Raw genomic sequence first — 13,757 nt, 5'->3', positions numbered from 1 at the left:
TTATTAGTTGCGCTTGAAACAGATAAGTTTAGAGATTCAGAATATACTAATAATAATCGTTGGATTTTATTAGTTGTGTTTGAAACAGACAAGTTTAGAGATTCAGAATTATACTAATAATAATTGTTGGATTTTATTAGTTGTGTTTGAAACAGACAAGTTTAGAGATTCAGAATTATACTAATAATAATTGTTGGATTTCAACGGCTGCGCTTGCAACAGGTAAGTTCAGAGAAACGTGAGTTGAAATATCATGCGCTTGTGAATAGGAATGTCATCTCTGAATTACGCAAATTTTCTGCGTTGCTGCCAACAGACTTCCTGCGAGCTGACTCCGAGACCTGAAGTTCGTTTCCCGGTTCTACGCCGGTAATGAGCAAGCGATTGAGCGAACCTCCTCGACGCGAGAGTCGAACTCGCGACTCATCTTAGGTAGACAATAAGTACACAGCAATGCATGCAAGAACTGAAAAACGCCATCCTAACACAGGATGCCCCCTCATTTATGTAAGATAAACAATTTACAGTTGAAGAAACCATACTTTGAAATGAATTTGATGTCATATAAGATTTTTTCAAATATCAGAGAAATTTAAATTGCTCGTGTCTTCTTAAATTTTAGCAGCCTTAAAAATCCCAAAAAGTGTCACCTTGTGGAAGAACTGGAATTAGTTTTAATTAAGTACAGGCCTATAGCAATGACAGTAACGTGCTTCAAGCACAGTCCGAGTTTAATGCTGATTTGATAGTGATGAAATGCTTTCATAATCAATTCTGTGAAAAGATATTTTAAATATTTTAATTGTGTGTTACATGTAGGTACTACTTTCAACTGAAACATATCTTATTGTCACAGGGGTTCTTGTCGATTTCTTTACATTTACTAGCGAAGCATTTTCTTTTAATTTTACTTTAATCTTCTGGAAGGAATTCAGACTGTACGGAACAACTCTTTATCCAGGGATGTCAAAGCGCCTCTATTACATGCTCATGCTACAAGCAATACAAATCCAACAAGCTTCACTTTTTAGCAAAATGAAGTACAATCATCGCTCTTAAGGAAATGTTGTGCGGGTTCTTGGCAACATACAGTGCAGGCGCTTTAACATCCCTGCTTTGTATAATTCGAAAGGTGTTGAAATAGTTTATATTTTCCTAAAACTTTTGTTCTTATATTCATAATAGGATAAAGTCTAATACAAGTTTCCAGAGATAAAACTATTTTTATAATCATAATCTGATAAAACTTTGCTTTGTCTTCCTGAACAGTCTACAGAATAAATTAAATCTCTGCTTCAAATAAATAGGCCTATTATTTGGATGACACATTATCTCAGATGTATGAGTGTACGTTTCAGTGCCGGATTTAGGCCTAGGCAACCTAGGCAGTTGCGGGGGCGACATTTTCTCTCTCTCTTTGTGTTCCTTTTTCTTTTTTTACATTTTCATTTTACAGTGAAATTTGGTTTTTAAACACTTGTTAGTAAATCTTTTCTGAAGCTTGTTCTTGAACACCTAGTGGAAGTCGAATATTGTTTTGTCATGTCGTGGTCGTGGCGAGAGTAAAAGGAAAGTGTGCAGCTGCATAGTTAGGCCTATATTGTAATGCTGGTATCACATTAATATGCTATGAAAGTGTTTAAATTTAACTGCTTGTATAAACAAGAATGCATTGTTGAAAATAAAATTGGATGTGTGTTGATTATATTATCGCTATGAATACTAACCACAGCTTTCAGTTACATTTCCAATATAATATATTGTCAACAATACTATTTAATCAAACTTTCGGTATACTTCGATATGAAAGGTTTATTCCGCAAAGAGTTGGAGTTTATTTTGTGCGAGATCGTGCGAAATAGTGTGTGAAATACCACATTCAGTATTCCCAGTGTAACACACATAACAATTTCCCTCTTCTTACTGCTTAAGCGCGACATTCATTTTACTGCTTTAGGCTTTTAACGTATTATTTTTAGAGACGTTTAACATAGTAATAATTATAAATTGGAAACTTACCACTGCAATTTCACCTAAATTGCACTGTTAATTATTGTTTTTAAATATTTGCAAAAATTAAGTAAACTCTACAACACCACAAAAGTTACTGCATTTGTAATGCAAGTAACATTAAGGAAGCCGTGAAAAAAAGTAACAAGATTCCAGATGCCGATGTTATTACTGCAATATGTTATATAAATAATATTGTTAAAATATTAAAATGAAAAATAAATCATTACATAACCTTACCGTTTGTTTTAAGTTCCCATTTATAGATTGGGGGAAAAAAAGACAGACGTGTATCACGGCCTGCTGGTGTATAGTAAACACAGAAAACATTTTATAGCAACAATGTTGAAGAGAGATATTTTTGTTTTCCAAAATTGCCGTCATTGAACAGAAACCAAGATGGATATTTCATTGCAACTAATTAGAAATTCTTCTTTCAGGTATGTAATAAACGATCTTCGCACAAAATAATGCACGATATACGAGCGGTATGTTTGTTTTCATGTTCTCGGAAATTAAAAAAGCTCAACTACGTTTCGCTTTTTCAATCTTTTCCTCGAACATGAAAACATCAACATACCGCTCTTGTAACGGATATTACTATTTCAATTTACTTTATAGTTCGTATCGAAGTAAGAAATACTCGAAATAATATTATACCACCAACAAAACCAATACTTAAAAATAAACCACAGCTTGCCTTTCACAAAGGACTCAATTTTGTTTCAATAATGAGTAAGTTTGAATAGGACCTATATTTCTTTGCATCTAATCTGATGTGGCTCATCAGATCGACTTTGATGACATCATCAATGCTTACTCTGTGAAGAAAGTGCGAAGGAAATCTTTATAATTTAGTCTACAAGTAAGATGCATGTATTTTGATTCCAGTAATTTTCTGAATTGTAACATCTCATTTAAAACTAATTTAAACTAAACATGACCTGTGTAACAGCTGCTCATAAACTGTTTGCGAGAGTTGGGGGGCGGCAAATTTTATCACTGCCTAGGGGCGGCACTATACCTAAATCTGGCACCGTCTACGTTATTAATTGTTTACAAACGGTTTTGTAAAACCCAACGTTCTTCACGCCATAAAATAAGCAATGACATGTGAAAATGAAAATTATCAACAAAAATCACTAATTATTCACTTTACGTGTTATCTGAAAACTTGCAAGTGAAGTTTTATCTAATTGTGTCTGGGATCATTTCTCTGTAGTTAGGCCTACTTCACCCTGTTCGCTATTACTGTACTAGCCGTACCCGTGCGCTCCGCTGCACCTGTTAGAAATAAATATAAAGTAATTACATAATTAAAACAGGACGTTTGATCCAGGGAACATTCGTGTTTGATAGAAGGATAAATCGTTTAATATGTTACTTAATTTAAATTGTATTTAAATAATTAAAATGCGGTCATTTTGGCCCAGAGAGAAATAATTAGGTGCAATGACAATTCCTTTAACATGTTTCTTAATTGTTATTACATGCAACCATAGTTTAATGAAGATTGACATTTCATTTAGTTTTAATGTGTATACTTTATATTACTTGCTATATGTTTCAGAAGTTACTGTAATAACATTATAGCATTATGTCCATCTAGAGAACCTACACTTTCCAATGGTGAAATAATAATTAAACAATTAGCTTCCGATATTACTTCATACAAACACAGAAACATTCTCTTCGGCTATGTTTAAATAGCTTTCGATTGTTGTTGTCCAAGGCCCCTTATAGACGAAATCATTTGTTTTTATTTCAGTACAGCGCCTTAGATGGCGTTGTTATTGTAATTTTAAAACTCATTTATCTCATTAAATATCAGTCCTCTCAAAACTTTGTATAGAATAAAACTTATTGGAAATTATTTTCAAAGAAACTTTTGTTATGTAATATTTTTCATGAAAATCAGTAATAAGCGAGATATTTCGATTTAATTCAGGCCCTCTTATAACCCCCCTTTTAAATAAAGTATTTTGAATGCCATATAGCCTAAAATCTAAGTTACAACGAACTTAATTTATATTCCAATTTTTATACAAATCGGTTCAGCCATTATCGCGTGAAAAGGTAACAAACATACAGACATACAAACAAAAATTTCAAAAAAGCGATTTTCGGTTTCAGGATGGTTAATTATACATGTTAATACCAATTATTTTTGGAAAATCGAAAATTACCAGAAAAATTTTGGCTACAGATTTATTAGTACTATAGATTGCGTCCCAAGTAGCCTATTAATCAGACGTGCTACAACTTTAACAGATTATTGTACTTCTGTATAACGTACTGAACTCAAAGAGTTTTACTTCTCTCAAGAAACTAATATTCAAACCTTCGTGATGGGAATCCAGCCTTAGTTCCTCCCTATTCTAATTAGGCTACTACAGCACGAAAGGGGGGGGTACAATGAAAATGAAAAATCCCAACTAGGGTACAGGAATCCAGATAGAACAAGGGGGTTTAGGGTTTACAGCCCTTTCACGATGATCAAGAGAGACGGGACCTCTTCACGCAGACAACTGCGTCAGATTCGCGTAATTGAACGTATCACTGAGGCAATTACGCCTCTCAGCGACCGTGGCAGCTTCAGAACCTCGAAACAGATCTGCGGAATCCTGCGTCTCCTCGGGAGAGCTGCAGGTAACAGCGCTCTCAGCAGGTTTCCCTTCACCTCGTGATGAAGGTACATCCAACCTTGGACGTTATTTTTTATCCACTGAAAGCCGCTGCTCCTTTTATAACGCGCAACATAGTGACTACACACAACTTGGTGCTGAATTCTACAACAAAGGACGATCAAATAAAACTTGATTCTGGTGTCCATAGCAACGAGAGTTACATAGGCCTATATTTTATTCTAATAAACTAATATATATTTTGTGCGAGATCGTGCGTATTTGCTTGGTTTCCGCACAAAACCAATCCGCGGAAAGTCTAAAATTCCACATTCAGTATTCCCAACCTAACACACATAACAATTTCCCTCTTCTTACCGCTTAAGTGACATATTGATTTTACTGCTTTAGGCTTTTAACATAAGTTATTATTTTTAGAGACGTTCAATATAGTAATAATTATAAATTGGAAACTTACCACTGTAATTTCACCTAAATTGCACTGTTAATTATTGTTTTTAAATATTTGCAAAAATTAAATAAACTCTACAACTCCACTAAAGTTACTGCATTCGTGATGCAAGTAACATTAAGAAAGCCGTGAAAAAAACCAACAAGATTCCAGACTCATCATAGACTTGGGGGGGGGGAAGACAGACGTATATCACGGCCTGCTGGAGTATAGTAAACACAGAAAACATTTTAAAGCAACAATGTTGAAGATAGATATTTTTGTTTTGCAAATTTGCCGTCATTGAACAGAAACCAAGATGGAGATTTCATTGCAACTAATTAGAAATTCCTCTTTCAGGTATGTAATAAACGATATTCGCACAAAATAATGTACGATACACGAGCGGTATGTTTTCTTTCAATTCTCGGAAATTAAAAAAGCTCAACTACGTTTCGCTTTTTCAAACTTTTCCTCGAACATGAAAACTTCAACATACCGCTCTTGTATCGCATATTACTATTATGAATTTGGAGCAGGGACTGCTAGTGTACGATCGCTTGACTTTTTGTGTGTCCTGGTCACACAAAGCCTGGAATTTGTTTGGAAAGTAAACGTATCAAGTGGACCGTTTACAAGACTCCTTTTTAGGTAAACTAGCGCTGAGGTAGTTCCCTTCGCACTCCGCTTGCACACCTTGGATATACGTATCCGTGACTGGTTACGTTTGTTTAGGCTTTTGTTATGCCTTGCATATACGATCAACTGCATCTTCATTATAAATTCAATGATTTTCACTTCCGATATCACCAGAACTACCTAAGCGATAATTTTTAGGGAGGAAGGAATGATCGAATTTTGATTGTTCGACCCCCTGGACTTGATCCTCGGACTTCTGAGCGTGCGAAAATCCATATCCGATAATTTCGCTTCAACGTAACTTACTTAGAGCCTTCTAACTTCTCCACACGGTTTATTTCCCCTGCCACAATCAAAGTTTCATACAGTGTTTCTACAAGGAAGTTCCCGCATTTACCAGCCAGAATTTAAAGTATTCCATGTGGAATTTCTTGGATTGAATACAGATAAAAGCCACCGGCGTAGCTCGGTCGACTAAGGCGCTTATCTACCGATCCACAGTTGCTCTCGGGCGTGAGTTCAATTCCCGCTTGTGCTGATTACCTACATGGACTTCTTTCCCCACAGTTTTCCCAACCGTAAGGCGAATGACAGGTAATCTATGGCGAATCGGCCTCATCTCGTGAAATATCATCGCGCTAAATAACCTGTTAGTTGATACAACAACGTTAAATAGCTTAAATAAAATAATAGTACAGATAAAGATGATTTCCAGTATAAAAATCTCAGGCTATATAACTCGTTTTAAGACTCAAGAGCCGATCGACACAACGTATTTACTGTCCATCATTGCTGTAATTCTCTGGTACTTATAACATAGGCTATATCAGAAAATAATTCAGTCAAAGCGATACGAGTTGCTAATTTGGCCGATATGTTGAATTAACATCATATTGGGAAAAGTTCTACCGGACCACGAATGTCTCTTGTTCAATTTTTAATCCCTTAGTTCTCCCTGATTACGAATGTCCCTTGTTCAATTTTTTATCCCGTAGTTCTCCCTGATCACGAATGACTCTTATTCAGTTTTTTATCCCGTAGTTCTCCCTGATCACGAATGTCTCTTGTTCAATTTTTTTATCCCGTAGTTCTCCCCGATTACGAATGTCTCTTGTTCAATTTTTTATCCCGTAGTTCTCCCGATCACAAATGTCTCTTGTTCAATTTTTTATCCCGTAGTTCTCCCTGATCACAAATGTCTCTTGTTCAATTTTTTATCCCGTAGTTCTCTCTAATTACGAATGTCTCTTGTTCAATTTTTTATCCCATAGTTCTCCCTGATCACGAATGTCTCTTGTTCAATTTTTTATCCCGTAGTTCTCCCCGATTACGAATGTCTCTTGTTCAATTTTTTATCCCGTAGTTCTCCCTGATCACAAATATCTCTTGTTCAATTTTTTATCCCGTAGTTCTCCCCGATTACGAATGTCTCTTGTTCAATTTTTTATCCCGTAGTTCTCCCTGATCACGAATGTCTCTTGTTCAATTTTTTATCCCGTAGTTCTCCCTGATCACGAATGTTTCTTGTTCAATTTTTTATCCCGTAGTTCTCTCTAATTACGAATGTCTCTTGTTCAATTTTTTATCCCATAGTTCTCCCTGATCACGAATGTCTCTTGTTCAATTTTTATCCCGTAGTTCTCCCTGATCACGAATGTCTCTTGTTCAATGTTTTATCCCGTAGTTCTCTCTAATTACGAATGTCTCTTGTTCAATTTTTTATCCTGTAGTTCTCCCTGATCACGAATGTTTCTTGTTCAATTTTTTATCCCGTAGTTCTCTCTAATTACGAATGTCTCTTGTTCAATTTTTTTATCCCGTAGTTCTCCCTGATCACGAATGTCTCTTGTTCAATGTTTTATCCCGTAGTTCTCCCCGATTACGAATGTCTCTTGTTCAATTTTTTATCCCGTAGTTCTCCCTGATCACGAATGTCTCTTGCTCAATGTTTTATCCCGTAGTTCTCTCTAATTACGAATGTTTCTTGTTCAATTTTTTATCCCGTAGTTCTCCCTGATCACGAATGTTTCTTGTTCAATTTTTTATCCCGTAGTTCTCTCTAATTACGAATGTCTCTTGTTCAATTTTTTATCCCGTAGTTCTCCCTGATCACGAATGTCTCTTGTTCAATGTTTTATCCCGTAGTTCTCCCTGATCACGAATGTCTCTTGTTCAATTTTTTATCCCGTAGTTCTCCCCGATTACGAATGTCTCTTGTTCAATTTTTTATCCCGTAGTTCTCCCTGATCATAAATGTCTCTTGTTCAATTTTTTATCCCGTAGTTCTCCCTGATCATAAATGTCCCTTGTTCAATTTTTTATCCCGTAGTTCTTCCCGATTACGAATGTCTCTTGTTCAATTTTTTATCCCGTAGTTCTCCCTGATCACGAATGTCTCTTGTTCAATGTTTTATCCCGTAGTTCTCTCTAATTACGAATGTCTCTTGTTCAATTTTTTATCCCGTAGTTCTCCCTGATCACGAATGTCTCTTGTTCAATTTTTTATCCCGTAGTTCTCCCCGATTACGAATGTCTCTTGTTCAATTTTTTATCCCGTAGTTCTCCCTGATCACGAATGTCTCTTGTTCAATTTTTTATCCCGTAGTTCTCCCCGATTACGAATGTCTCTTGTTCAATTTTTTATCCCGTAGTTCTCCCTGGTCACGAATGTCTCTTGTTCAATTTTTCATCCCGTACTCTCCAAATCAAACAGATGTAAACAAGAGCAAGTTCAAAAGCAATATTAGGCCTACAATGAATTTGACACGAAAGTAGGAACTCTCTACTTGTAGAGCCAGCACTCACAACAAATCACACATTACAGGCTCAGGCTACAATCAGTGTTACATTCAGCGTGATAATGCTTTCTTTCAATAGCAAATTCTCAATTTATCGAGGGCGTAACACGAGCCGCTTGATCGCAGCCTGGAACCGAACCCGACCACGCGTTGCACGCACAATTAACTCCGCGGTTTTTGTTTCGATGCTTCGAATTACAACCCCGACCCGACGTGCGCTGATGGAATTAAGAATCCCACACAAGCAGCAGTCCGTTCCGTCCCCCTACTCAGTCGTAATTTCTGATTAGTTACAGAAATTCAAGCACCGCACAAATGACGAGCGACGACCGAATCCACGGCCTACTCACTCCACCCCCATACAAAGCAGAAAAGACATTGAGGAGCTGTGCCAGCCGGCCAGGGAATCTGCCAAGTTGATAGGAAAGAATTAACAGGTGCGTGTAGGGTCAGAGAAAAGAGGTGGTTCCTTCAAACTCAATAGCACCGCTCTGAAATGTAGCTGTACTAGATCACAATGAAATCGAACGCCAACTCGTAACTTCAAAATTTACGAATTTAAGAAAGTGAGGATTTGGTACCTAAGACTCTGTCTCCTAGGAAACTCTACTATCAAAAATATCACATCACAAAATTCGAGACATTCTATGGATAATAAATGGTATAACAGAAGAGACCTACATTTCTCTGAAACTGAGGATTTGGTATCTAAGACTCCGTCTCCTAGGAAACTCTACATGCTTCTGCGTCACATAAGCCCACAGGCCAACTGCCGTCATTGTCACGCCTAGCTTGCCCTAAGAATTTTTAACTAAGCTACTATAATTACCTTAACAAAGTGACGAAGGAACCAAATTACGCATTTAAATCGCATCTGATTAATATTAGTAGTTTATGCCAGAGGAGTGTCGCAATATTTTCCTCCAACACTAGGTTCTACTATCCAAAAATATATCACAAAATTCGAGTCATTCTATGGGTAATAAATGGTATAACACAAGAGACCTAAACTTCTCTGAAACTGAGGATTTGGTATCTAAGACTCCGTCTCCTAGGAAACTCTACATGCTTCTGCGTCACGTAAGCCCACAGGCCAACTGCCGGCATTGTCACGCGTAGCTTGCCCCGAGACTCTTTAACTAAGCTACCATAATTACCTTAACATGGTGACGAAGGATCCAAATTAGCCTACGCGTTTAAATCGCATCTGATTAATATTAGTTGGAGCCAGAGGCGTGTCACAATATTTTTCCTCCAACATTAGGTTCTACTATCCAAAAATATCACATCACAAAATTCGAGACATTCTATGGGTAATAAATGGTAGCAGAAGAGACCTACACTTCTCTGAAACTGAGGATTTGGTAACTACGACTCCGTCTCCTAGGAAACTCTACATGCTTCTGCGTCACATAAGCCCACAGGCTAACTGCCGTCATTGTCACGTCTAGCTTGCCCTGAGAATCATTAACCTACCATAATTACCTTAACAAGGTGACGAAGGAACCAAATTACGCATTCAAATCGCATCTATTAGTAGTTGGAGCCAGAACGGTGTCACAATATTTTCCTCAAACACTAGGTTCTAGAATCCAAAAATATCGCAACACAAAATTAGAGTCATTCTATGGGTAATAAGTGGTATAACACAAGAGACCTACATTTGCTCTGAAACTGAGGATTTGGTATCTAAGACTCCGTCTCCTAGGAAACTCTACATGCTTCTGCGTCACATGAGCCCAGTCTAACTGCCGTCATTGTCACTCCTAGCTTCCCCTGAGAATCATTAAGCTACCATAATTATATTAACAAGGTGACGAAGGCACCAAATTACGCATTTAAATCGCATCTGATTAATATTAGTAATTGATGTCAGAGGGGTGTCACAATATTTTCCTCCAACACTAGGTTCTACTATCCAAAAATATCACATCACAAAATTCGAGTCATTCTATGGGTAATAAATGGTATAACACAAGAGACCTAAACTTCTCTGAAACTAAGGATTTGGTATCTAAGACTCCGTTCCCTAGGAAACTCTACATGCTTCTGCGTCACATAAGCCCACAGGCCAACTGCCGTCATTGTCACGCCTAGCTTGCCCTGAGAATCTTTAAGCTACCATAATTGCCACAACAAGGTGACGAAGGAACCAAATTACACATTCAAATCGCATCTATTAGTAGTTGGAGCCAGAACGGTGTCACAATATTTTCCTCAAACACTAGGTTCTAGAATCCAAAAATATCACATCACAAAATTCGAGTCATTCTATGGGTAATAAATAGTATGACACAAGAGACCTAAACTTCTCTGAAACTAAGGATTTGGTATCTAAGACTCCGTTCCCTAGGAAACTCTACATGCTTCTGCGTCACATAAGCCCACAGGCCAACTGCCGTCATTGTCACGCCTAGCTTGCCCTGAGAATCTTTAACTAAGCTACCATAATTACCACAACAAGGTGACGAAGGAACCAAATTACGCATTTAAATCGCATCTCATTGATATTAGTAGTTGGAGCCAGAGGGGTGTCACAATATTTTCCTCCGACACTAAGTTCTACTATCCAAAAATATCACATCACAAAATTCGAGTCATTCTATGGGTAATAAATGGTATAGCACAAGGGACCTATACTTCTCTGAAACTGAGGATTTGGTAGGCTATCTAAGACTCCGTCCCCTAGGAAACTCTAAATGCTTCTGCGTCACATAAGCCCACAAGCCAACTGCCGTCATTGTCACGCCTAGCTTGCCCTGAGAATCTTTAACTAAGCTACCATAATTACCACAACAAGGTGACGAAGGAACCAAATTACGCATTTAAATCGCATCTCATTGATATTAGTAGTTGGAGCCAGAGGGGTGTCACAATATTTTCCTCCGACACTAAGTTCTACTATCCAAAAATATCACATCACAAAATTCGAGTCATTCTATGGGTAATAAATGGTATAGCACAAGGGACCTATACTTCTCTGAAACTGAGGATTTGGTAGGCTATCTAAGACTCCGTCCCCTAGGAAACTCTAAATGCTTCTGCGTCACATAAGCCCACAAGCCAACTGCCGTCATTGTCACGCCTAGCTTGCCCTGAGAATCTTTAACTAAGCTACCATAATTACCACAACAAGGTGACGAAGGAACCAAATTACGCATTTAAATCGCATCTCATTGATATTAGTAGTTGGAGCCAGAGGGGTGTCACAATAGTTTCCTCCGACAGTAAGTTCTACTATCCAAAAATATCACATCACAAAATTCGAGTCATTCTATGGGTAATAAATGGTATAGCACAAGGGACCTATACTTCTCTGAAACTGAGGATTTGGTAGGCTATCTAAGACTCCGTCCCCTAGGAAACTCTAAATGCTTCTGCGTCACATAAGCCCACAAGCCAACTGCCGTCATTGTCACGCCTAGCTTGCCCTGAGAATCTTTAACTAAGCTACCATAATTACCACAACAAGGTGACGAAGGAACAAAATTACGCATTTAAATCGCATCTGATTAATATTAGTAGTTTATGCCAGAGGAGTACCACAATATTTTCCTCCAACACTATGTTCTACTATCCAAAAATATCACATCACAAAATTCGAGTCATTCTATGCGTAATTAATGGTAGCACTTCTGTATTTAGATTTGTTAGAAACTTTACGCCAGATATCACAAACTCGCATCGTGGTAACTTATATGAAATTGGCAATAAGTTCGTTGTGCATCAAAGTGGGTTTATGTATTCATACCGTGTTGCTCGAGAAGTGCCTGGAACGTGACAGTGATTTTCCACGGCTCCAACTGATTAAGAACTAATCGATGACGGACGTGAGTCACGTAATCTGCTGTCAAGACAATCTAGAATTAAACGGCCCAAAATGAATAGTTCGCCTTTCCGAAAATTACAGAGAGAGATAGATAATACGGTTGTCATGTCGTTTACTCCGCAGTGGAGCAGGAAGGTGCAATTGCCTACGCTGATCCACCACACGGCCGTGTCACACCGTAACTTCTGCTAGCACATGGTTGGCACTCGGTGAATCTCACTCACCTTCGCACGTGAACTGGCCGTAGTGCTTGCCACTGGACTTGTCGCCACACACCACGCACTCGATGTTCTGGTTCTTGTCGGCGCCCTGCGAGGAGCCCCCGGACTGGGTGCTGGCGGCCTGCGACCCGGGGGTGGTGCTCTGCTGCAGCTCGCGGGCGCCCAGCCCCCCCGCCGACGCGCCGCCGGCCCCGGGGGCGGCCAGTCCCGCGATGTCCTCGGCCGCCGTGGGGGTCCCGGGCGCCAGGCCCGGGTGCCCCACGTGCCCCAGCACCCCGGCGCTCGGGTCCCGCCACGCGGACGGCGGGGGCGCCACCAGCGCCATGCTGCGCGGGAACCCGAGCTCCAACGTGGTGACGTCGGGGGCCGGAGCGCGAGACCCGAAGAACCCCGTCGTCGTGGAACACAACACCCCGGTGCACACGGCGAGGGCGTTGTGGGGTAGAATAGTGGAGGCGTCCGGCGGAGTCCGCCGCTCTGAGGCTTGACCTGGGGTCACACTATCGCGCGGCTGAGCGGTCGCGGGATCCTGCCATCACACGCGCGGGCACCAGACTGAGCGGCCGCCGCGGGACCCCGGCCGGCTGCCGCGTTGCCATGGCGACGGCAGAGGGCGGCCCGGGCGCGCCCCCGACCAGAGGCCACGGCTCTGATTGGCCCGAGCCGCATCCGTTACGCGGGGATTGGCGGCGCGCAATGTTCGCGCTCCGGCCGCCCGGGCGCGGGGAGGGGGGCGAGGCGACCCGGGCGGGGGTCGCCAACTCTAGGCCCCGCCAAAGTCGCGCTCCGCGGTGCCCCTCGCGGAGGGCGCATGCCAAAAGGTCACCCCCCCTCGCAGCGGACGGCGGCGGGGCACCAATCGGAGCGCCCGACGAGGTGCTAAAAATGGGCCGGGCCAGGGGGCGTCGGTCTTTGACAAGCTGCGTCGTGGCCGGGTCGAAGGGCGCCCACTCGCCAGCGCCGGGGTGCGCGGCGCGGTCGCACCCCCTGACCCGGCCGGGGCGGATGGCGCGCGCCATCTTCCCACGTGCCCACCTCGGCGTCTTGTCTGACAGCACACAAATTGCGCGCAGATACATCTTCTCAAGAAGACGCTATTATTAGACTAGGTCGTAACTTGCGTATTGTCTCGGGGTTGCCGTCCTTCATTACCGTGATATTCCTCTTGTAAATAATAATTGTTTT

The 13,757-nt window shown here is 40.6% G+C and overlaps 1 protein-coding gene across 2 annotated transcripts in view; it reads right to left on the bottom strand.

Annotated features, from left to right (window-relative positions):
* Positions 1-13,214, bottom strand: part of svp (COUP transcription factor 2) — a 603,390-nt gene extending 590,176 nt beyond the window's left edge. For both annotated transcript variants that reach the window (XM_069839116.1, XM_069839117.1), the window contains exon 1: positions 12,576-13,214. In XM_069839116.1, coding sequence (XP_069695217.1) covers positions 12,576-12,897 — 322 coding nt within the window. In that variant the 5' untranslated portion in view covers positions 12,898-13,214. The remainder of the gene's footprint in view (positions 1-12,575) is intronic.
* Positions 13,215-13,757: the final 543 nt, after the last annotated feature.

Source organism: Periplaneta americana, chromosome 11 (genome assembly GCF_040183065.1).
Source record: "Periplaneta americana isolate PAMFEO1 chromosome 11, P.americana_PAMFEO1_priV1, whole genome shotgun sequence".
Lineage (NCBI taxonomy): Eukaryota > Metazoa > Arthropoda > Insecta > Blattodea > Blattidae > Periplaneta > Periplaneta americana.
The sequence above is the reverse complement of the archived record's forward strand: the minus strand, read 5'-3'. Positions and strand labels throughout refer to the sequence as shown.